Source organism: Lissotriton helveticus, chromosome 8 (assembly GCF_964261635.1).
Source record: "Lissotriton helveticus chromosome 8, aLisHel1.1, whole genome shotgun sequence".
NCBI classification, from domain to species: Eukaryota; Metazoa; Chordata; class Amphibia; order Caudata; family Salamandridae; genus Lissotriton; species Lissotriton helveticus.
In genome coordinates, this window is record NC_136069.1 from 419,483,785 (window position 1) to 419,510,717 (window position 26,933).

General features: G+C 43.6%; 1 protein-coding gene across 1 annotated transcript in view; it reads right to left on the reverse strand.

Annotated features, from left to right (window-relative positions):
- Positions 1–464: 464 nt before the first annotated feature.
- Positions 465–26,933, reverse strand: part of SERPINE3 (serpin family E member 3) — a 110,127-nt gene continuing 83,658 nt past the window's right edge. The window contains 2 exon segments of the mRNA XM_078658878.1: positions 465–508; positions 17,190–17,273. Coding sequence (XP_078515004.1) covers positions 465–508; positions 17,190–17,273 — 128 coding nt within the window.

Sequence of the window (26,933 nt, forward strand, 5' to 3'; positions counted from 1 at the left end):
AGGTGGTTTTCTTAAGTTTTGAGTAACACACGATTTATGGGGTTCAGTTCAAACTATGTTTCCTCTTACTGCCCAAGCTGTCATTTACACTTACGGTTCATGTACGGGTTTGTCTATATTCCGCTTTCTACTGGAGAATTCCTTTAGGCTGAGTAATCGTGAAAATTCTTCAAGATAGTTTCATATTTCTATTATTTTTCTATGAGTTTAGACAGAATGTGATCCCAATGATAGTAGGATAGCTGTACACCCTGTATCTGAGAGGTTGCTAGATTTAAATTATTTAGAAAGAGTAATGAAATACAAAATGACACAAAACTAAAAAAGTAGTAACATTTTATTCACAAGCAAATGTATAAAAAAACATGTTTTCAAAAGTTTTTGATTTTGAATTTCAATAAATATTTATTTTTTCTTCAGAGTAATTAAGCAGAAAAAGGCAAAGTGAATCTATGACATTTTGGTTACTCCAGGGGATTTGTAACTCTTCCAATGAACAGCACTGTACCTACAAAAAAGAACACAAATACAATACATAAATATTCATCCTTGAATCCAGCCAATGAATAGTAGATAACAATCCAAATCTTTTGAGTTCATGACAAATATATTTAAAGAGGTAGTCTTAAAGTTTAACCACTTCGTTGATAGTCACCCTACCCCGCAGTGCTGAGGCTTTTTTTTTTGCTCTTCCAGTCCACACTTATGACTGCACAACTTGTTTTGTACCAAAGGCATGCAAGTCAAATTTGCAACATAATCCCCGCATGTTGGGAATTATGAATTCTAAAGGTACCCAGGGATTGTGGATTCCCCCAAAGAGATGGAGAAAGTAGCCAAAATGTAACATTTTTTGGGGGGGATGGGGTGGGTTGATGGGAAACATGCTGTGCATGAGTGTTTTCCCCCCAAGAATGACAACAAAAGATTTACCATACCACAGTCAATCTTCCTAGCTTTGAGAATGCGCAGTTGCAAAAAATATTTTTGCAATTTTCGAAAAAAAATTCATATTAGTTTTGTGGTTTTTACTGACTTGCAGTGCGGCTGAGTCATTTGTCACTGGTGTCCGTCCTACTATGGCTCTGCAAAGTAGGCAAAATACAAGCCTGTCCACAACAGAATATCAGGGTAGCAAGGGAGCGCAGTCATAAGATTCGCAGGGCGGTGGTGTACGGGGCAAGAGCTCAGAACTCAACAGTCAACCAACAGACACAATAATGTAATGTCAACCTAGTGCTTGCCTTTTTGTAAATGTAAGTACTCTAATCAAACAGCAGTACTAAATTATACGCTATTCAGTTTGATTAGCAAATGCAGGGTGTAGCCATGGTATTGATCCCAGTAAGCGCAACACCATCCCAGGCTCAATATTCTTTCCCCACCAGGGTGATTCAAGTATCTTCACATCCCCAGTATTCTGTGGCAGAGGCACGTATTAAGCAGAGATACATATTATTTCACTGTTATTCTCAATGGATTCAGATGTGTAACTCAGTTTAATAGTTCTGATCTCAGGTTTAGTTTGGGCAGAAAGTCCCACGTCCTTTCGCTCTATTTCTTTGCAGTGCATCTCGTTCCTTTGCTCTGGTTGCCTTTGAAGCCTCACAGTACATGTGCATTGGTCTGGAAGATCAGTTGATGTGACGAGGGTAGCCTATGCCTTCTGTCCTCAAGGCAGCCTCTCTTCGGTGCCAGCATCGATGGAGGATCAAAGTACAATGGGCCCAGACGTCATGGGCTGACTTCTATGGCAGCAGCAATTTCCCAGGCCGACCAGGATGTACTCAACGGCGACACATAGTTGCAGCCTCCCAGGCTCTACTTAATGGTGAATTCTCTTTCTTTCTGACATTGTCAGCATCAGCTTGTGACTTGCAGCGGCACCCCTGATTTGGTCAAATCTTTAGGGCAGTTCTTGTCAGAACTGCTCAGAGAAACATGACGAACCACTCATGTCACAAGTATCTCCTGATTTTTCTCTACACTTTATTTGGATTTGCCCGGACTCGGAACACGCTTAATTTTAACCCAATCTACCCTACTCCAATCTATCCCTCCCCAATCTACCCCACTCTACCTCAATCTACCCCACTCTCCCTCAATCTACCCCACTCTCCCCCACCCCACTGCAATCTACCCCACCCCACTCTATCCGACTGCAATTCAACCCACACATCTACCCCACTCCGCTCTAATCTACCCCACTCCACTTTACCCCCACTCTGCTCTAATCTAACCCTCTCCAAACTACCCCACTCAAACCATTCCTCTTCAATCTACCTCACTCCAATCTCCCCCACTTCTTTCCCAGTTACCCTACTCTAATCCACACAATCTCCACCACTCCACTTTACACAAATCTAACCCACTACACTCAAATCTACCTGCTACACTCCACTTTTCCCCAATCTATGTCAGTGCACTCCAATCTTGACTCTACTCCAATCTATCCAATTCCACTCCACCCCAATCCACCCCTCTCAAATCTTCCCCAACCTACCCCACTCCAATCCGCCCACTCCAATCCACCCATCTACACCACTTCACTCTACCCCAATCTACCACACTCTGTTTCACTCTACCCAATCTACCCCACTTTACTCCAATCTACCACATGCCACCCGAATCTAATGCATTCTAGTCCAATCTAACCCACTGCACCCCTATCCACCCCACTCCAATTTATCATGCCCCACTCCACCCCAAACTACCCTATTTCAATCTACCCCATCCAATCTGCCCCACTCCAACCTTCTCCATTCTACTCCACTCCAATCTATTCCACTTCACTCTACCCTAACTTAATCTACCACATTCCAATCTACCTCACCCCATCTACCCACACCACTCTATCCCACTCCACTCCAGTCTACCCCACTCCACTCCAAACACCCCCACTCCTATCTCACTCCAATCTACCCCATTTCGCTCCAATCTACCTTCCATAATCCACCCAATCTATCCCACTCTAATCTATCCCACTCCACTCTATCCCACTCCACCCTAATCTACCCCACTCCACTCTATTACTCCACTCTCCTAACTACCCCAGTTCAATCTGCCTACTCCAAACTACCCCACTCCACTCCAATCTACCCCAATATATCCCAATCCACTCAACCCCGATCTACCCCACTCCACATCAGTCTATCCCTCTTCACCCCAATCTACCCCACTCCACCCCAATCAACCCCCACCCAATATACCCCATTTCACCCATATCTACCCCCAATACATTCCATGCCACTCCCATTTACCCCAATCCAATCTACCCCATTCCACCTCACTCACCCAATCTACCCCACTCCACCCCAAACCATCTCACTCCAAACTACCCCTATCTACACCCACTCCATTCCATTCTACCGTATTCCCATCCAAGCAATCTGCCCCCTCCAATCTTTGCCCCATTCCACTCCAATCTACCCAACTCCACTCCAGTCTACCCCACCCAGGTGCAGGAGATTGCGGGGGGTCGCAATTGCGGGAGGGAGTGAGCATATATATATATTTTTTAACGTACCTTGTTGCCGGGTCCGGCGTCTCCGCTCCTGCTCTCCTGCCTCTTACTTTAGGAACAAGAAGCAGGCAGCAAGGCTCCCTCCCCTAAGCCAATCACAAAGCTGCAATGCAGCGTTGTGATTGGTCTGAGCGCCATGATACGGCGCTCAGCCAGGGGCTAGAGGGGTGGGCAGGTTCTTCATGCAGGCTGTAATGCAGCCTGCATGGAGAACGGTGAGAGAGCGCATCACTGCTTTGGGCGGCCAGAGAGGGCTGACCAAACAGTCATTGTGCACTTAGGAGTGGGCAAACCACTCCTTCCCTGCCCTGCTCCGAGAGTAGAGCAGCCCCGCCTGATAAAGCGCACTGCCTGAAGTAGGCGACGCTCCTACGCCATAGCGGAGGAGTCGCCACTGCTAAAACACATCACCAAAGCCGTAAGCTTTTGCATGGGTGAGAACTACTGGCTTTGCCAATGCATGGTATTTGGCGTAGCGGTGCTCAGTCTCCTTTCCCACGTTCATAAATCCAAGGATGCAACTTCAAAATGGGTTAAAGTAGATGACAAGACCAAACGTGGTCATTCAGTTTTGCTGCAGAAAAGCACCTAAAAGCAGGAAAACAGCTTGAGGCTTTGTCCATTTTGAGCAGGACATCCGGCTACAGGAATCTGTTAACAACCACGCTGACTTCAGGTAAATACACGAAACTTCGTACCCGAGTGCAAAATCTCCCAAGTTCAGCCGACTGCATAGAGGAAATAAAAAATGTGGAGCAAACACAACGAGATGATGGACGGGGCGCTGAAACCTTTCAGACACTCACCCCCAGTCACAGATCTGGGTTTAATCCATCATCATTCTTTAGCTCACTTCTCCACCCCAGTTCAGACCCAGCCTTATGCAAATTAGTCTAGACACTGTTAAATAAAAAATGTGCCCACCCTGTGAGGCTTACATTTGTATACTTTAGAACCTTCCATTTGCTGCATAGCCATGCCTCTATTTCCGCATGGCGCGGTGGAGTTTATACCTAGCAGCACAGAAGGGAACTCCAGCACATAGCAGTTATTTCAGTCAAAGCAGCATGCTGTTTTATGAGCATGCAGTTCAGCCTCAAGAGCCAAGTGTTCAATAAATAAAAATAAAGAGGCTCTTGGCAGGCACAGCCTGCCATCTCACTTTCAGTTAAGGAAAAGTGGCAGGAGGGAGGTTTGTGCCAGAGCAGCTTTCAGAGGGACTGTGGTGTTGCTAGGCGACTGTAATAACAATTTATCTGAATTGTTCAGTAAGATTTTTTTTTCTTTCCACGAGTGAGGTCTACTGCCAAAAATTAAACGATAGGGATTTTACAACATGCCACGTTTTCTCTGTGGGAAAAAATAAAAAACGTGCCCACAGCCTCATCGTCCTCCCGAACCTCAGTCTCTTCCTCCTTCTCCTCTTGAAAGATGGAATATGTTTTGCCAAACCTAATACCCCAAGATGCAGCTTGTAAAGTTTTGCCAACGTATATATTACATAGTTTAATATGTTACATGTTAATCCGGCTGTGGCCTAGATTGTGTAGTAAAATGCAGATTTTTTTTGCTTTAAGTATCCAGCAGTGCAGAATACACACATACTACGATAGATGTATTTTATTGGCTTAAGACGGTTTTTCCAGGAGAAAATATTTCTGATGAGAGAGTAAAAGATAGTTCGGTTTAATCGTGTGAACGCCAGTTGTAATTCTGCTCTGTGATCTGCCATGTGTACACTACGTGATGACTCTGACAACAGACTCTGTGACGTTGTAAATCAATGGTATTACATTGTTAGAATACAGAAGTTGTGTAATTTGCTTGCTACAGATTGGTAATGTCACAATTAAAAAGCTTAAAAAGCATTGGTATTAACTGATATTGTGACTTTGTGAATGCTTGTTGCCAATGCTGAACAGTTCTGGCAACAAGAAAAACAAGCATTTGCAATGCAATAGGTCTCGCATTATGAAAGTTTGAGCTATTGGTCTTGTAAATGACAATTTTTTTATTTATGTGTTGGTTTTGAAAATAGCTAAATTAATAGCTTTGTCATTTACAATTCCAACAGTTATAACTTTTGCAAATGTGAAACCTATAGCATTTGTAATGCAATATGTTTTGAATTTACGTGACTAAGATGTATTGATATTACAAATAACAACGGCTTTTAATTTTTTTAAATAATTAATACTTAAAAGTGATTGTAATTTATAATTGCAATTGCTTAAACTTTTGTAAATAACTTTTGTGAAGATTATGTTCAGTGTATTTTATTGTGATGAAAATCCAAGAACAGAAGTGAAATATTAACATCTTTTTGTGACATTTGTAATAAAGCTTGAAACATTGAGAGAACATATTTGAACCAGTTGTTGTTGAATGGTTGCACAGATTGATGCTGTGATGGCGCGGAGTGATGTTGTGGTGGCGCTGAGTGATGCTGTGGTGGTGCTGAGTGGTGCTGTGGTGGTGCTGAGTGATGCTGTGGTGGTGCTGAGTGATGCTGTGGTGGTGCTGAGTGATGCTGTGGTGGTGCTGAGTGATGCTGTGGTGGTGCTGAGTGGTGCTGTGGTGGTGCTGAGTGATGCTGTGGTGGTGCTGTGGTGGTGCTGAGTGATGCTGTGGTGGTGCTGTGGTGGTGCTGAGTGGTGCTGTGGTGGTGCTGAGTGATGATGTGGTGGTGCTGAGTGGTGCTGTGGTGGTGCTGAGTGATGCTGTGGTGGTGCTGACTGGTGGTGTGGTGGTGCTGAGTGATGCTGTGGTGGTGCTGAGTGGTTCTGTGGTGGTAGTGGTGCTGTGGTGGTGCTGAGTGATAATGTGGTGTTGCTGAGTGATAATGTGGTGGTGCTGAGTGATAATGTGGTGGTGCTGAGTGGTGCTGTGGTGGTTCTGAGTGGTGCTGTGGTGGTGCTGAGTAGTGCTGTGGTGGTGCTGAGTGATGCTGTGGTTGTGCTGAGTGATGCTGTGGTGGTGCTGAGTGGTGCTGTGGTGGTACTGAGTGGTGCTGTGGTGGTACTGAGTGGTGCTGTGGTGGTGCTGAGTGGTGCTGTGGTGGTGCTGTGGTGGTGCTGAGTGGTGCTGTGGTGGTATTGAGTGATGCTGTGGTGGTGCTGAGTGGTGCTGTGGTGGTGCTGAGTGATGCTGTGGTGGTGCTGAGTGGTGCTGTGGTGGTGCTGAGTGATGCTGTGGTGGTGCTGAGTGGTGGTGCTGAGTGATGCTGTGGTGGTGCTGAGTGGTGCTGTGGCGGTGCTGAGTGGTGCTGTGGTGGTGCTAAGTGGTGCTGTGGTGGTGCTGAGTGATAATGTGGTGTTGCTGAGTGATAATGTGGAGGTGCTGAGTGGTGCTGTGGTGGTTCTGAGTGGTGCTTCTTCAAATACAAACAGTGCTTGTTACAGGAAGTTCAGGCACTCACAGGATCCGGTTTCGTTGATAGCCCAAGGCGGCCTCTTCCCCCAGCTACCTCCCCTCTGCACAGGAAATGTTTGTGTCTGAAAGATCAGGAGCGCAGATCCCCTGCCCAGGGTGTGATACCACTCAGTGCACCCAAAACACTCCACTCGGTTGCCTAACTGTATCACTTGACATCAGGGACTGGAAGTATTTATGTGGCCGATTCAAGGAGCTACATGAAAGAAGTTATGTTACAGCGCTAGATCACAGATCTTTCTGAAAGGCTGTCAACAGACAAATGCGCCCCAACCCAGTGAATGTGGTAACCAGAGGGTCGAAACATAATGGAACCAGGCCAAAAGACATAGATACTTCAAAATTAAGCCTCATGACCCCATGGCGCCATCGACAGGGCATGGGAAATGACTAGCAAGTCTGCGGGCCGTTTAGTTGTCTTTCCCCTCGAATTTAAATGCCCTTTCACTCTATGCCCATGTGCAACATCTAATGAGGTATCAAATGGAGCAGTATCTAGGGGCCACCTACAGTCAGCCCAGTTTGCTTTTTACCCAACACAACTCTGCGTCGAAGGCACACACAATTGAAAGGAACGTTACACAATTAATACAACAGTTGGACAAAAAAAATGGACTTGCAGAAGGTGTTTAGAATGTCATTGTTATCCACAACTCTGCACTGGTTGAAAATGTCGCTGCAGAAAAGGGCGGCTTGTTCAAACGAGTTTAGTAAGCATTTCCTTCTGTAGCTCCTGATTATTTTTAGTGACCCATTGAGTACTTGGAATACGTACTACCAAACTCTGCTGCTTAGCTTTAAAATTCTAAAATAAATATATTTAACTTGACCCCACGCCCTTTCTTCTCAACATCAACTCATTGCTAACCCGGCTTTGTGTGTCGCGCGTTTTGTTTCTTGCTGCTCTGGGTGAAATAAAGTCGAGTCGTTGTTTGCTTTTCTTGTTAATTCAATAAAGCAAACTTGCAGCTTCTCTTAAATGTGTATTTGCATGTAGGATGGCAACTGCTGCGAGTTTAAATTGAAGAGAAATCGGCCTGTCGCTGATCAAACAGAAATTAATGGACCTCCGAAGATGTTTTTTCTTTGTGGTTCCTAAAATGCCCCATGGATGATAAGGCCGTACGAGTCAATGGGTCTCAATTAAAATGCACCTGTTTCACCACTCTTTTGCTGAGGTACTGGAAAGGCGGGCAGGGATGTTAAGCATCGTGGTCGTGCGAGGTTGAGGGGGCGGGGACTGCAACCCGACCCTTGTCTAAACTGCGATTGCAGGGGGAGGAAAGAGGGGAATGGACGGGGGAAAAGGCAGGTAAAAAGATAGATGATGGATGCGGACGAAAAACTGGTGGGAGAAGAGATCAAATATATTGGGGCAAAGACTGGGGAAAGCACCAGACACGTGAAATTTAATCATCGGTCGATCCCCGGTGTAATAAAAAGCTCACAGACCCCCTTGGGTGACTCTATTAACCAGGGGAGCCCAGGTACAAAAAGCGGCCGCAAAATGAAATGAAAAGCGGCAGGGAAACGCATTCCTTTGAAGTGTGAAAGGCGGGAGCGCATTGGCGGGGGAGCAGCAGCCTTTGATGTGCGAGCGAGTGGGAGGGAACACCATATGGGGTGTGATTGAGAAGTGCGCTCAAGTGCGCGCTGGGGAAGCGTCGCACTTGAGTAACTCACATGCTTTGGGGACAATCCTCGCTGGTTTCAAAAGCTGTTTTGCCTACTATACACTCGCAGAACAACGCATGCGCGTTGGTTCAGCGAGACCTAAAAACGCTTACTTCTGATGCTAAATGGTATAGAGAAAAATATATAAAAATGGCTGGCTTCAGCGTGATGACGTATGTTCATGCACGCACCTTGACGCCTGTGCACACATCTGTTATGAAGCTCTGGTGACCATAAGTTTTTTTTTCTTTTAACTTATCATCCCAAGTTCAGTGGTGGATGGTATTTAACAGCAGTAGGGGGGCGGGTCGCGGGGGGTTGGGGGGGGGGGGGATTTGGTTGTGAATGAAGAAAAAACATTTTGTTATCCATTATATTTAGAATTTTAAATAGGTCATATTGAATTACAGGGATGTTTTCAACCAAGAGCTTCTTATTGACATCAAATAGACAATGAGAGCGAAGCTTGTGTTTTCTATGATGACACTCAGAACGCTAAGGTGAAATAATTCCCGTAATTCACTTTTTACCCATGTATAATTTCATTATATGTATTGCCCAAAAATCATCTATCTCTGCTTTCAGCTGCAATGTAGGGGCACAGCAGTAGTGGAGTAGCACGATGTTTCCATGCAGCCCCACATTTTAACAAGCAATGGTAAAGGCATTAGGTTTTGCCTATGTAATTAATAATAAGCTGTTTTTTGTTGTAAGTTGTAGCATGCTGAGTAGTTATACAATATAAGTTACAGAAAGTCTGTTAAAGTGTTATGACTTGTTTATGTACTGAGAGGCAATATATGTTACTGTTACTAGTGGTATAGTGTGGATAAGTAATAGCAACATTTATAAAAATGAAAAGAAAGAGGGAACAAATAAAATTAATTAATGTAATAGCAATATTGTGTGTTTAGAGGCGTTCAGACAACTTTTGGGCCCGGTGCCACTGCAGCTGTTGTACCATTCAAATCATGCACCTAGTGCCTGCTAGATAAATGTATTTGTGACTGCCTGTTTAGTAGTAGAATATAGCAATATTTGGTATTTAGAGGAGTTATGACAACTTTTGGCCCTTGTGCCACTGCACCTGCTGAACCATTCAAATCATCACCTTATTGCCTGTAAGGTACCTGCACTTGGGTCTGCCTGAGTAGTTTTAAAATATTGCAATATTTGGTGTTTAGAGGAGTTCCTAGAGCTTTTGGCCCCAGTGCCACTCTACCTGCTGAACCATTCAAATCATGATGCTAGTGCCTGCAAGGTAACTGCACTTGCGACTGCTTATTTAGTAGTTAAATATAGCACTATTTGGTGTTTAGAGGAGTTCTGACTACTTTTGGCCCTGGTGCCACTTCACCTGCTGCACCATTGAAATCATGGCCATAGCGCATGCTAGATACCTGCACATGTGACTGCCTGTTTAGTAGTAAAATTTAGCAATATTCTGCACTTAGCGGGGTCCCTTGAGCTTTTGACGCCAGTGCCACTGCACCTGCTGCACTACTCAAATCAGGCCCTTTTTAACTGCAAGGTAACTGCAATGGTGTTTACCTGTATAGTGGTATAATATAGCAATATTATGTGTTTAGAGGACTTTTGACAACTTTTGGTCCTGGTGCTACTGCATCCGCTGACCCATTCAAAACAGGACCATGTTGTCTGCAAGGTAACTGCAGCTGGGGTTGCCTGTTTAGGGGTAAAATATGCCATATTTGGTGTCTAGTGGGGTGCCTGGAGCTTTTGGTCCCAATGCCACTGCACCTGCTGTACTATTTAAATCCTGACCATAGTGCTTGCTAGATAACTGCAATTGTGACTGCCTGTTTAATAATAAAATATACTAATATTTGGGTTTTAGTGGAGTTATGGCAACTTTTGGCTTCAGTGCCACTGCTCTGTTTCACCATTTAAATCAAACCCCTTTCAACTGCAAGGTAATTGCAATTTTGACTGCCTGCTTAGTATTAAAATATAGCAATATTAGGTGTTTAGAGGAGTCCTGATAACTTTTGGGCCCGGTGCCACTGCACCTGCTGCACCATTCAAATATTGACCCTGTTGCCTGCAAGATAACTGCACTTGTGACTACCTGTTTAATAGTAAAATATAGCAATATTAGGTGTTTAAAGGAGTTCTGATAACTTTTGGGCCCGGTGCCACTGCACCTGCTACACCATTCGAATTATGATCCTTTTGCCTACAAGATAACTGCAGTTGTGACTGCCTGCTTAATAGTAAAATACAGCTATAGTGGTGTCTAGTGGAGTTATGGCAACTTTGGCTCCGGTGCCACAGCACCTGTTTCACCATTTAAATCAAGCCCCTTTTAACTGCAAGGTAATTGCAATTGTGACTGCCTGTAAAATATAGCAAAATTAGGTGCATAGAGGAGTTCTGACAACCCTCTGGCCTGGTGCCACTGCACCTGCTACACTATTGAAATCATGACCCTTGCCCTTGTTAGATAACTGCGCCTGTGACTGCCTATATAATTGTAAAATATAGCAATATTAGGTGTTTAGAGGAGTCGTAATAACTTTAGGGCCCAGTGCAGCTGCACCTGCTGCACCATCCAAATCAAGCACCGTTTAACTGCACCTGTGACTGCATGTAGAATAATAAAAAAGGCTATATGTCTTCGCAAACATGTGTGCTCCTTATTTTGTCAATCCAAACAGTTCTTTCATATGGTGCTCCATGAACATGAAATGGCCACCACACTCCAACGCAGGGAAGAGATGCTCCCAGCAGTAATGGATCACTGACATAATATCGACCTCACAAAAATCGAGATACAAAAATATCGAGTCAAAAATATCGAGAGACAAAATATCGATTCCCTATCTTCAAACAGGTAAGTACCAAAATATCGACTCCAAAATATATACTTACAAAAATATAGACAGTCAAAATATCGATTTTTTTAAATATTTTAAAATTAAGTTAAAACTAATATAGTAATAAATATATTTAATATAAACTTAGAAATAATTATTAAATAAATGTAGTATTAATAAATAATTAATATAATTAAAAAAATTATATCACCAAAAAGAATACATATATATATATATATATATATAAAAACATATTATTAAATAAACATATATAACATTTTTAGCGTAACATAGAAAATGGTTAAAATGTATTGTTACAACTATAGTGAGTTCAACATTAGCAAAAGTGTTGGATAGCGTAGAGGTAAAATTTACTATTCCCACTCCAGTGGGTGCAACAGTAGGGAAAGCGCTGGATAGCATACGGGTTAAAATTACTATTCCAACTCCAGTGGGTGCAACAGTAGGGAAAGCGCTGGATAGCGTAGGGGTTAAAATTACTATTCCCACTCCAGTGGGTGCAACAGTAGGGAAAGCGCTGGATAGCGTAGGGGTTAAAATTACTATTCCCACTCCAGGGATGTATGACGTTACAACGCATACTTTTACAACGCCTACCATTACAACGAAACTTTTACAACGCAAAAACTTTTACAACGCATACATTTACAACGCAAGATTTTACAACGCATATACCTTTACAACGCATACCATTACAACGTAAGTATTGGTAAGTATATAATAATTTTTTTAATATAAATTAATGAAAATTATTATAATATAATTTTATTTTATTTAATTTTATTTAATTAATTTAATTTAAATGTAATTTTACTTTATTTTTACAAAGTACCCCTGTACCCCAAAAACCCAAAACTGACCCTGAACCCTAAAAATACCCCTTTACCCAAAAACTGAAAACTGACCCTGAACCCTAAAAATACCCCTTTACCCAAAAACTGAAAACTGACCCTGAACCCTAAAAATACCCCTTTACCCAAAAACTGAAAACTGACCCTGAACCCTAAAAATACCCCTTTACCCCAAAAACTGAAAACTGACCCTGAACCCTAAAAATACCCCTTTACCCAAAAACTGAAAACTGACCCTGAACCCTAAAAATACCCCTTTACTCAAAAACTGAAAACTGACCCTGAACCCTAAAAATACCCCTTTACCCCAAAAACTGAAAACTGACCCTGAACCCTAAAAATACCCCTTTACCCAAAAACTGAAACCTGACCCTGAACCCTAAAAATACCCCTTTACCCAAAAACTGAAACCTGACCCTGAACCCTAAAAATACCCCTTTACCCCAAAAACTGAAAACTGACCCTGAACCCTAAAAATACCCCTTTACCCAAAAACTGAAAACTGACCCTGAACCCTAAAAATACCCCTTTACTCAAAAACTGAAAACTGACCCTGAACCCTAAAAATACCCCTTTACCCCAAAAACTGAAAACTGACCCTGAACCCTAAAAATACCCCTTTACCCAAAAACTGAAAACTGACCCTGAACCCTAAAAATACCCCTTTACTCAAAAACTGAAAACTGACCCTGAACCCTAAAAATACCCCTTTACCCCAAAAACTGAAAACTGACCCTGAACCCTAAAAATACCCCTTTACCCAAAAACGGAAAACTGACCCTGAACCCTAAAAATACCCCTTTACCCAAAAACCCAAAACTGACCCTGAACCCTAAAAATACCCCTTTACCCAAAAACCCAAAACTTAAATTTAATTTCCAAAACCAATTACTTTTATTTACAAAGTAAATTTTATTTAATGCTCAATTATTAATCAATTAACACATTTAATTAATTAACATATTTAATTAGTTATCATTAAATTACTCCCCACCCTATCCCCCTATAAACTCACAACCCACTACAGAAATTAATTTACTAATTATTTTTTATTCTTTAAATATTTATAATTACCAATTATATTTTAATTATTTACCAAATGATAATTAACAATTATTATTAATTTACATATTTAATTAATTAAATTTAAATTACTTCCCACCGTATTCCCCTATAAACCCACAACCCGCTACAGAAAATATTTTACGAAAATGTAATTATTGATCAATTAATCAATTATTATTAATTACCAATTATATTTTAATTAATTAACAATTAATAATTAATTAACAATTACTATTATATTACAGATTTAATTAATTATATTTAAATTACTTCCCACCCTATTCCCCTATAAACCCACAACCCGCAACAGAAAATATTTTACGAAAATGTAATTATTGATCAATTAATCAATTATTATTAATTACCAATTATATTTTTATTAATTAACAATTAATAATTAATTAACAATTACTATTATATTACAGATTTAATTAATTATATTTAAATTACTTCCCACCCTATTCCCCTATAAACCCACAACCCGCTACAGAAAATATTTTACGAAAATGTAATTATTGATCAATTAATCAATTATTATTAATTACCAATTATATTTTAATTAATTAACAATTAATAATTAATTAACAATTACTATTATATTACAGATTTAATTAATTATATTTAAATTACTTCCCACCCTATTCCCCTATAAACCCACAACCCGCTACAGATTTATATTACACAATTATTACAAATTATAAAACACTTACCTTATTTTCGATATTTTTGTTGTCTATATTCTATCTAGTCGATATTATGTCTAGTCTATATTTTTGACTCGATATTTTGGCTATTAATATCGATAGTAATCGATATTTTTGTAGTCTATATTATGTCTGGTCGATATTTTGTCTAGTCTATATTTTTACCTCGATATTATGTCCAGTCGATATTTTTGAGGTCGATATTATGTCTGTTCACCGCAGTAATAATTAATACTCCTGAGCACCACGTATAAAATGTCAGTTTCAATTATCCCAATATGTTTTTTAAGTTTCTTATTTTCGTCTTTTCCAATTACTGACGCGAGTTGGAATACTCTCTTTATTCAATGAATGGATCTTCAAACACTTTCTAATTTATAATAATGATGGAACCGGTGATCCTACCGGTGATACGACATACTAGGTTATATTTGCTGTACGCAATCATAAAGGGAACAGCTTCCAAGTGCGCACAACTATAATCAGAGTTTGGCCCTGATGAAGGGGAGAGGATGTAGCCTTAGGGCTAGAGCATTCGACCTTGAAGCTGGAGAACCGAGTTTGAGTCGCAAACCCAGCAGAGACGCTCAACATCCTGTGAGTCTGGGCAAATCACTTAGGGGCAGATTTACAAGCCCCTTTGCCACACATTTACGCCGCTGTTGCGTCACTTCTGTAATGCATCGGCATCATAAACCATGCGCCACGTCGTGACTTATTTACAACGTGACGCATCTAGTGAGATGCGTCACGTTGTAAAGCCCTGCACCACATTAAACCTGCGTCAGGTATAATGTATGCAGGATGGGCATTCCATCGTAAAGAAGCCTCGTAAAAGTGACGCAGTGAAATCTACAAGATTTCGTTGAGTCACTTTTACTTCCCCACTACGTCAAAACCTTACACCTGCTTGAAGTAGGTGTAAGGTGTAACGCAGCACGTTAGGTGTGGGCGGCCCCTGAGCATTGCTGGAGTTGCGTCGCACTTGCGACACAACTCAAGCACTGCATCAACTTTACGCCATCAGATGCAACACGCATCTGTCTATCCCTGCGCCACGGTGCGCCACTTTGTAAATGCAAGGAGATTTTGGGTAACCCAATAAACCCTTGTAGGCTTGGGCAATGGATAATTCAAAATAGGGAATGTCTACAAGGGGTTTTGTTCATAAACTAAGTACATATGATTAAACGTATATCATTCAAGGGTTGATTAAGTAATTGAACCCTATTGTATCCACAGGATAACTAAATCATTCTTGCATTGTTCATAAGCATTCAATGAAATTAGGCTGAAGAGAAGAAAAGTAAAGTAAGCACACAACAAGTTAGTTTTATCTGAAAATGTTAGTATTGAATTGATCAACGAATACACATTATGGGGATAAAAAGAGATTAATCCAATCTTGGCAGTTATGAATGGATGTACATATAAATCAACAATTCAATTCATAACATATCAACAACTCCATAGGGGAAAAGGAAGAAGACCAAGTTCACAGGTATACAAGGGTATCCTTCATGCATTAATGCTGTGAAGATGGTGATGAGGTCGACGTTTCGGTCTTGCTTGTAGGCACCAATAAGACCATCATCAGGACTAATTTTTCAAGGAAAGCCCCTTTGGAAAGACAGGGCGGAAATCAAACCTGGTTGCCACCTTCCATATATTCAACTGGAAAATCTGCAGTGACTATTGATGTCAGTTGTGACTGCGGATAAGATGTTTCTGCTAGAAGTCTTGTCTGGGTAGACAGATATGTTGTGGTATTAATCGCACGAACGTCGGTCTCTCACTGAAACGGGTACGTGTGTAAATGCGACGCATCCGTTGTGGCGCAAGGGTAGAATTGCGTGACGCATCTTTACTGGCGCATCCCTGCTGATATGCAGGGATGCGCCAGTCCTTGTAAACCTGCCCCTTAATCTCCACGTGCCGAACAAAAAATGAATGTGTCCGTCTGTAACACAACTGGTGTTCGTGTAAAGTGTTCTGATACTTTCGGGTCATGTTTGCACTATATAAAACTCCGGGGGGAAAAAAATGAATTCATTGGTTGATGCACCTAAATGATGAAAAACTGTGATAATTGCTGGATGTATGAAAATAGGAAAATTAAAGAACATGTTGGAACTCTGTCATTTTATATCGCAGCGCTCGGGAGTATTACTTATTCCTTTCTGACCCCTCTGACCTTGAAAAGTGGCAGAGGTGAAAGCGTTTCGGCATGGGGAGAAATATTTTCCCAGACTTAAATGTAGAGTTGCACACCTGAACTTCTTTACCCAATACCGTGCCCTGCATTCCCAGTAGTACATCAAGAAACTTGCGAGGGGCATAGACTTCCATGGGGCTTATTTACAAGCCTCTTGCGCCATTTTTGCGTCATTTTTAAAAGTGACTTTCGTCTGGCGCAAGGGGCTTGTAAATAAGCCCCTCTGGGTCTAGGTCTAGGTCTGTATTTGTGAATTCCAAAAAGTAGTGAATCTGCACTCAATCGAAGGAGTCCTTTCCCACGTTTCAAATGTACATCTTTGTTGTGAAATGGGCCCTCCGGGTTTATAAAGTGCTAGCACTACTAAAGTGCTAGCACTATTGGAGTGCGGAATGTGCACAGGACCTCTTAGCTGTCAATAAGCCCCAAGTCCAGAGGGTGACTTCCAGACAGTCCTGTTTCTCAGCTCACAGCACATGCGAAGGCTGGTAGTTCCATTTCCCCCAGTACGGGGATAGACGTACAAGGCATGACATGTTCCTGCCGGTGGTTGAAAAGACAACCATGCCTGAGGTCACCCTCGCCCCTGCACCTGATTGGCCGCTAGATGCGTTGGGGCTCGTCAGCAAGATACGTCAACATTCCAAGGTGTGCTTTTCAAACCTGCCTGGCATGCTCAGACCTTCGCCTGTCCCTCTGGGCCCAAATAAGTTCGCAGAAGCACTTGCTCAACAAGAAACGTGCCAAGGTGGACTATTCATAGCGACCACGGCCTCAGAGACCGCAGTGTACACCAAGACCGTTTTCCACTGCTCGCCCATTCACAGCCCAAGCATGGAACGCAAACACTCGAGGATGACACTCTACCTGTGATCGCTTGCCTCAGGAAAAAGAGAAACGGTCGGTCTGCTTTGAACACAGGGGTCCGGGATCTTTTCAGCAACACCATGGCTGCAAAACAAACAAAAATACTCTTATTGTGGGTTGTATTTTGTGTAGTAGTGCAGTGTTTCCCAAACTGTGGTCCACGGACCCCCAGGGGTCCCTGACACATTCCCAGGGGGTCCACGGGCAGCAGTTTTAAAAGCACAGCAAAGTATCTTGTTTAATTAGCAGTTTTCAAAGAACAATAAAAGTGTCAAGATAACAGTGATTAATTTCCCTGCTGGAGAGCCATGAGAGTTTTGTCCAGTGGCAGCTGTTACTGAACTAATGTAGCACCGAGGGTTAATATGCCTACTGCAAAGAAAGTGTACCACGCATTTAAAAAACAGTATTTGATATGCATCGGTCAGCGGGTTACTGCTTTTGTCAGGGATTCTTTTGTTACAGTGCAGTTCATAAGTGACAATCGTAATCTAGCACAGTGACCAAAAAACTGTCATCAAACAGCTGCTTGCAAACTGTTAGTGACTTATGTTTTTTCTCGGTCTTTCAGTATCCTGATGCTTCTAATAAGGTTTATTTGGGTGGAAATACATTTTTATTGTTAAAGTCAATGCTAACCACTGTGTTATGTTCTGAATCCTGAGTTTGTGCTTCTCCAGACCAGTACTCCTTAAGTTTGTGCTTCTCCAGACCAGCCTTCTTGGCTTAACAACACACTCCACTACTTCAGAAACGCAGGGCTGCACCATATTTACAAGAATATGGTGCAACCCCGCGTTTCCCCTGCGCTGGCCCTACACTTAACAGGGGAAGATTATTTATGTACAGGAAGGTCCCCCTTCCTGCACATAAACAATCTTGAAATGTCATTTTGTCACTTGTATGTGTGCTGCTTAATGCATCACACATGGAAGTTACTAAATGTAATTTTTTTTAAAGATTGTTGATGTGCAGGAAGTGTTGCCTTCCTGAACATAAACAATCCAAGGCATTTTACAAAAACAAGGAGAAATTAAGCATTTCTCCTTGTTTCGCCAAGTTAAGACCAGGTTTTCCCTGGTCTTACTTTTTGCGCTGCTTCCCATTTATGCTGCTCTTGTAAATAGGGGGCAGCGTCAAAATCAATGGGTGTTGCATGGGAAACGCCCACTGCAACACCCACTGCCCACCCCTTTCACGCTAAGCATTGTGTGAAAGGGGGTCTTATTTACAAGAAACCGTTAAGCCACGTTAAGTGGCTTAACGTTGCCTTGTAAATAAGGCAAAGCCCCTATTGCCACGGGAACATCTCAAAAAGTGATGTTCCCATGGTGATAGGGGCTTGTAAATATGCCCCTAAAATCATTAGTAATTTGAGTATTTGTTTTGTGTGCACGTGTGTTAATTTTTTTCCGAATTACTGTTTTATTGTTTGAAATTTAAATCCTACCAATTGCTTGGGGGTCCCCGGCTTCCAGTGGTGACTCAATGGGGGTCCTCAGGAGTCAAAAGATTGGGAACCACTGTAGTAGTGTATTGCTGATAACTTCATTTAGTCACAATTTACAAATTGGGAATAGTGTAGATGAAGGGTCTGTTGTAATATTACTTGTTCAGCCACTTTCTGATATTTTGTGAGGGCGCAGATGTTTTTTTTTTTTTTGTTATCCGGTCAACTTCAATACCTATGTGAACGCCTGCTTGTGCAAACCTGTTTTTGAATGTATTCCCCTGAGCGCACGCCCACTTTTTAATTTTTGCGAATCTCCATTGCATGAGGCATTTTAAAAACCTTTATGCAGCCAGACTGCCAGAGTGAGCACTACTTTCTATTACGTGACTACCTTCGGCTGTAATGTTCATCTGTGTTCATTTTCTGGGGGACTCAGCAGCAGAGATGTTTTAATGCACGACCATATTGGGCACTCTGCCCAGGCCCTCGCCTTCCAAGGGCCCCACTGGCAGGATTGGATTGGGATCAAAAGTCATCCCGGGCACACACAAAAAAGTGGTCCACATTTGCGTATTGCCTTTCCGCAAAACAAAGCTTCAGCGAAGTTAAGTTGTATGGAAAGAAAGGGGGTGGGGGTCATGTTTTATTAACTTCACTTAGATAAACAAGCATTTACAGTGCAACGGTCTCGCCTTTGCAAAAGTAGAGCTATTGGCATTGTAAATTGTTATGTATGTGTTGGTTTTGAAAACAGATAAATAAAAGGCATTGCCATTTACAATGCCAATAGCTTAATCTTTCGCAAATGCGAGACCTATTGCATTTGTGCGCACACACACACACACACACACACACACACACACACACACACACACACACACACACACACACACACAGCCACACACACACACTTACAGAGCCACAGACACACACACCATTCTACGGCCGTGCGCTCTATGCCTAGCGCAGGGGACACCTCTGCGCCCCAGCCCCCTTCAAGGAACCTCACCAAACGGTGCTTGAGGCTGCGGATATCAATTTAAGAAGAACAGAAAAGTGAGATTCCTTCTCCTTTTAGTGGAAATACCGAGCCATGTGACCAGGGTCCACTTCCCTGGATGGCGAGGAAGCGTTTAGCGCTTTTTCTTTGCATCTACATCGAAAATATTGTAAAATACCAGCTCCCCCAAATAAAAACGATCCTAAAAAATTGCTTTCTAACACCTGTGTTTTTATACATTATTGGCCACCTTACACAAACAGGAAGGCGTTTTGGTACTGGGGACTAATTGCTTCAGGACAAGTGACTATTTTATTTCAGATAGCGCTTGTTTGTGAGGGAATTTAAGACACAATTTCTCTTGAAAATCACCTAGTCGCAGGTCAGATAAAAACACCACAGAGTTCCTGCACTCGGCTCACCCTGCTTTAAAATATGCGAAGTATGCAAGAGGGCACATATATCTATTTATAAAGTCAAATTCTAACATTATACACTTTCTTGTATGGGTAGCACTAGCAGGGAGTATAGGTGTCTGGCACTCTCACTTCTGAGATGCCTGTACTTCAAGGGTTTCTTGTCGAGAAGATCTGTGGATTTTGTGTGCGCTGTTTCATTTCGTGCGATCTGGTGCGTCGCTCCCGTCAGTTCAATTGTTGTGCATCAAGAACACAACTCACAGAATACCCTGATTTTAAAATAAAAGTCCAACACTGTATTTATGGTGCCTTGCACAAATACCCCAGTCCGGGGAAGAATATGGCAGTGCAGAATGGCCCCTTAAGAAAGCAGAAAATATCAGTCCCATTCCCTAATTATGCAACACACAGAGTGTGGAGGGGGTGCATCAACAGTTAGGACAGCCCGGGCTGCATTTTAGGATTCTGAGATTTGTAGTCTTGGTTAGCCCGGTATAAAGCCGCCACTACAAGTCCCAGAATTCCAAGGGAAAGTCTGGACTGGACTTACTAGTGAGGCGTGGACTGTGGATTCTTAGCACTAACAGCGTCGGCGTCTGATAAACTTGGGGTGACTTGCCTCCGAATCATTCCTCGTGCCTACCTGAGGGGGCCCGTCACAACATCTGCCCCCTGCAGGGACTGGATACTGAATGGAGGAGACATGTAAAGAACAGAGTACGGACAGGAATGGGGCAGGATTCAGGCATCTGGTTGTGTTGTATTGACAGTCGCCCTCCACAGAACCAGCCCCAGGCCTACAGGTCCCCTGTGTGACTACCACCTGTGACCATAAATGGACTACCCGCGCCCGGCTTCAGTGGGGCAAACAGCGTCCTGAGTGAGGGTTAACTCCGGGGGAGAGTAGGTGACCCCCTAGAGCACGGAGCGGGAGGAGAGTCCTTCCAAGCAGGTGAGACGGGGCGTCGCCATTAATGGTGCAGTATGTGCTGTTGCACCGGGAGTCCCAGTGCTTGAAATGGAAAAATAGAAGTGCGGGTACTCTCCACCGGAGTACCTTCTTGTTTTTGAGAAGTGCCGGCCTGGTCCCTTCCAATTATAAGTATTACATTTCTCTTGAGAAGTGCCGGTACTCTCACAATCAAAATAAAAAGTGCCGGTGCCCAGTACCGGTTCATTGAAAGCACTGACCGGGACCCATTTAACCACCCCTTCCCCCACGCGCGCGCTTTATGCTGAATTTAATTGAGGGGGGGTGTTACTTGAACCTGGAACACTGCCACCCTCGCTACACGAAATGTGGAGGCACTAAAAGCCAAACGCCGGCAGGGAGTGAGGCTGCCGCCCAGGTACGAGCTCCTGGCCCTCACATGCCCACGCCGTCCCTGACTGGAGTGCCCACCCATCACCCCTCACGTGCCCCGCGCCGGCTCTGGCTCCTACGGCGCTCGCGCAGCCGCTGACACTCCCAGAGCGTGCCAGGCCGCGAGCCATCGCCTCACCCCAACCCACTTCTCATTGTGACGTATTACCTTTTGCACCTGAACCCCATGATGGCATCCCAAGCTCCACAGCACGAGGCGGGAACTCGGTGAAATGCTCACACCGGAAGTGGTAAATCGTGGGGCACGTGTGCATGCCGGAATATGTGTGTGGGCAGCAGATGTTTGTGGGTCTGTTCATTCATGGCACCCGCTGCAGCAGGTTGGGGAGTGCGGGTGTGCCCTGCTCAGGGCTGGACAGGCCCATAGGGAATCATTAGTAACAAGCCACATAATATGGGCGTTTGAGCGCAACAAAGTACAGCGCACTGAGACAGCCTCTCACCGCTGGGTGTGCTCTGCAGGTCCGAATCTTCACCGCGCCTTGCAGCAGTGCCAATGAATGAGTGTCGGGTTTGAATGGAGAATCACGGTGTGTAGGGGAATCAGGCAACTTGACTAAAATAGTGAATGTATGGAAAGCGGACTTTTGAACTTCGTGTGTTAGCAGCATTTCACCCCTAATGACGCGATGAGTTCAGGAGCGTGGCATAACAGAATTTCTCTTTTAGCCCCGTCCTTTTCAGATGGTCTCGGCATGACTTACTGCTGCGGTAAAATGTTCCTTATCTTTTTTATGGGGCCATCTGGACCCATAAAGAAGATAAGAAACCTTTTACGCCAGCAGGAAGTCAAGGAACCCAATCTGAAAAGGACGGGGCTAAAAGAGAAAGAAGAACATCACTAGGACCTCTTCTCCAATGGCTGGCCACCTTTTTGCATGAACGGTGACGCCAGCCAATGGAAACGAGGGGCGGGGCTTAACCTCACTAGTGAAACTCTCCCTACATCATTAAATCTCGCCAGCTCAACTTTGCATGTCTGCGCAGTCTTTCGCAGGCCGATACCTAAAAAAGCAATGCACAGATTAGTTCACACTACTGAGCCACACATGGATGCAAGTGAGACCACTTCTGCTCCGGCCCCCTGCCCCCGCTCAATCAGCATTCATTATTGGGCTGGCTCAGCGAGAGAACGGAAGTGATACCTCCGCCCATCTGCCTCTAGAAAGGCCACTCGGGCACCCCCCGGGCCACTGGCGGTATTCTTAACAGCACAGACAGCCCCCAGGCTGCACAAAAAAGCAGCCCACAGCTAGAAATCGGCTACCACCCCTACGGCCACTTCCTGAGTGCCCGCATTACCAATCCGACCCTGCCCCCTGGGAAAGTGTATTTTTTTTTTGCTGTTTGACCTCTGTCTATTCTGGTTCTCTAGTTAAACCACTCTCCATCGTTATCTAACTCCACCTCTAACTCGGTCTCTACCCACTATCATCTGAAGGGCTTTTGGGGTGGCACACAAAGCATATTTCAGCTATTTTGTGCGCCCTTGTTAAAGATTAACTTTTAATTCAATATAGCTTTGGCATTGCGTGGGCTTGAATTAGCCGGAAATGGATAATAACACTCAAGTTTGTTCGGTACAGGGGTCCCTAAAATATGTCTTGCCCAGGGCCCCCAAATTCCCTAATATGATACGGCTCAGAAGAGTGAAGCACAGAACTGCAGCACGAACTGCACTGGAAGCTTGGGGGCAGATTTATGAGGCCGTTGTGCCTCTTTGCGCCGCAATTGCGTCACTTTATTTGACGCAACGGCGGCGCAAACAATGCGCCCTATTTATAACGTGACGCATCTAGGAGATGCGTCACGTTGGAAAGCCCTGCGCCATAAGGAGGCGTTCCTGCGCGGGGGGGGGGGGCGTTCCTGCGCAGGAACGCCTCCTAAAAGTGGCTGAGTGAAATCTATGAGATTTCACTCAGTCACTTTCTACGTCAATTCCTTACGCCTGCTTGAAGCAGGCATAGGGGTGACGCACCATGCATTGTAGGGGTGGCCCCTGTGCATTGCAGGAGTCATGTCGCACTTGCGACATGACTCCAGCAATGCGCCGCCCGTACGCCGAAAGATGCGTCACGCATCTTCCCTGCCTTGCACCATGGGTGGCGGAGCTGTGGCGCACTGTGGCGCACATTAACTGGCGCATCCCTGGGGATGCGCCAGTTAACATAAATCTGCCCCTTAAAGTATAGATACAATTATATCACAACAACCAAATTGTGCAATACAGCTGAGTGCAGATTCATAAACCTTGCACTGGGGAAAACTTGGCGAAAGTTATTTTCCACATTTTCAATATGCTAAATGGATTGAGGCAAATGTGGTTGCTGCAGTTTATACGACATAAGCATTTTTGCATCAGGGAAAGAAACTGATCAAGCTGCGCCCCAGATTTACTGAAATATCACACAAGGCAGTGATGCAAGTAAAGATGCAGTGGTGGTTTGTCGAACGGACGCGAGAAGAACAGCGTCCTACCTACTAAGATGTGGCGCTGTTCTCCTCTCCCAGCGTTGGTGTTCTTTTGGTTGCCGTGCGTCAACATAAATACCTTTGCATCATTGTGCGAGGGTCCCGGAGTTGAGGAAAGCATAGTTTTTGTACAAGAAGGGGTCCCATCCAGTACAAAAACTATGCCCTAATGCGTTTCCAACGTTGTATGTGTGTTGCAGAATGCAGCACAAAAAACGAGGAGAAATTGAAACATTTCTCTTTGTTACGTCTGCTTCAAGGAGGCGTAGGATATTGGCGCAAATCCCTGTGTACAAGTCTTTGAAGATAAGGGGCCTCATTTATGAGAAGTGACGCATCGCTGCGTGAAAGCAGCTATGCGTCACTTCTCAGTGAGCCCTCCTTGCGACATGACTGATTCGTCATATTTACAGTATGACGCATCATGTCGCAAGGAGTTACAGATACGTCAGTATTTCTGACGTATCTGTATGGCGCAAAAGTGACGCATTGCTGGAGTGTGTCACAAAAGTGACACAACTCCAGCAATGTGTCCTTTCACATGGGGAAAAGGGCTTGCGTCAGCCTTACGCCTGCTGTGAGGCAGGCGTAAGATTTTGACGCATTTGAGTCCTAGAAGTGGCGCAGTGAAATCTGGTAGATTTCACATCGTCACTTTTACGACCCTTTCTTGCGTGGGAACACCCCCCTGCATACATTATACCTGGCGCAGGTATATTATAGCGCAGGGGTTTACAAAGTGAAGCATCTACCTAGATGCGTCACTTTGTAAATATGACGCAACAAGGCGCATTTTTTATACTGCTGGTGCATCGTAAAAAGTGACGCAGCAGTGGTGCAAAAGTGACGCAAGGGATCATAAATGAGCCCCAAGATATTTGCATCAAAACCCATGGGTGTATGTTCTAATGCTGAGGCTTATTGTGACCACGTGCATCGTGTTAGGGTGGGGTTCGGGGTGGGTCGTTGGGGTGTTGGGTAGCTGGGGTAGTGGGGGGGGATGGGAGGGGTGTTCCTTTCAATTGATTAGGTTTGTAAGAATATTGAGACGTGTCTTACTATTTGACAGTACCCTCCTGATTGTGGAGCACTGTATTTATGCTTTGCCTAATCATTCAATAAAATCAGTTGTGAAAAAAAAACCCATGGGTGGTTGTTTGGGAAGGCCCATGCACCACCCATGGCACACCCCCTTGACGCAAAGTAACGCTTAGGCTTTGCACAGCTTTGTGCTACTTTTGGTTACAATCCATCGTAAATTTTGATTTGCTTTGGATTGTAAACAAACCCGACACAAAATGTTTGTAAATCTCGGCCTGAATATGCTCTATGTTTGATGTTTTTCCACAAAAGGGCGTGAGACAATTACAGATGCCCTCACTTTTAAAATATTACAAATTAAACTAACTTTGGAGCGAAATTTAGGCATAAAGATTGCAAAGTCTGTTCATTTTTGTTTTTAAATAAATGTTATTCGTGTATCCGTTTTTTTTTAATTTGCCAATAGCCTAGAATAAAAAGCTAACCAGAGAACCGCGTGGCTTTCCAGCACAAACTGTCTGAAATCCCACAAATGACTGAAAACCTCTCCTGCTTGAACCATACAGCCAGATTCATCATTCTCCCGTTTTGCGAGCCCCTAATAGCGATTCATAAGGAATCGCTATTAAGGACTTGCAAAACGGGATTCATGTAGGAATTGCAAAAAATATTGCGATTCCTACATGTTCCTTATTTGCGATTAGCAAATTGCTAATCGCAAATAAGGAATAACTCCCCATGCATTCCTATGGGCCTACAGGCCCATAGGAATGCATGGGGAGTTATTCCTTATTTGCGATTAGCAATTAGCTAATCGCAAATAAGGATGCGATTTCAAGGGTGCAGGGGTGTCCAAAGGACACCCTGTAGCACCCCTGAAATGTAATCTACATTGGTGTTGCGCACACACATGTCCAAAGGACATGTGTGTGTGTAACATGCAACTTAGAAAAATGCATTTAAATGCATTTTTCTAAGTTTTTGCTATTTACCACGAGGTCTGACCTCTCGGTAAATAGTGGCCCAAAATTGCAATTTCGCATTTTTAAAATGATTCATGAATTGCATTTAAGGAATCTCAACTAGAGATTCCTTAAATGCAATTCTTCGCAAATGTGCGAATTCTTTAATAGCGATTTTTGCATTTGGGATGATGAATCCCAAATGCAAAAATTGCACTCGCAAAAGGCAAGATTCTGAGAATCTTGCCCTTTGCAAGTGCAATTTAGCTTGATGAATCAGGCTGTAAGTTTCGAAGCAGTTCATAGTGTTCGATTTTGGTCTTTGTAGGAGGAAGCAAATCTGGTGAAATTGGTGGATTGGCGCTTTGATTCACACCCGAAAAATGCAGCCGACATTTATTTACCTAGCCCTGTTAATTACTATTACTACAAAGGCCCCTGGTCAGCCATTCACCAGTGCAGTTCTTCCATGTCTTTCTGCGGTTACTTAGTCAATGACATAGTAATGCCTCAAAATGTACAAATTTCCCCAGTTTCTGCACATTGCTGTTTTAGGGGACATACAGAAGGCCAGACCTCTATACTTTACGAGCAATATTTGAGCTACCCCTAAATGTGCAGTATCTCTATGCTCCACTGTCAAACCTAACCAGAGTAGTGATTTATTTAATCCAGACAAATTCACTTCCTTCAATATTCTCAGTATTGCTGGTTTCTGTTCTAGTTCTATCTCCCACCCTCAGCACCTTGGATGTTTCCACACTCACCGCACCCAGAACGTCTGAATTACCTGACATGAGAGGCCCCTCCTCGTTCTAGCATCTGAAGAAGCTGAGGTCATCAACCAGCCTGGTGTTGCACTGCCTAACCAGTAAAAATGCACCCTGCAAGGCATTTTGTGCGACACCAGCCCAAGACTTGGCTGTTTGGGCGCCTCCTAAAGACTCATGAGAATTTCCCCCACTCTGCTTTCTCTGTTGGCCACAAGCCCCTCTTCCATTTTACCCTAATTT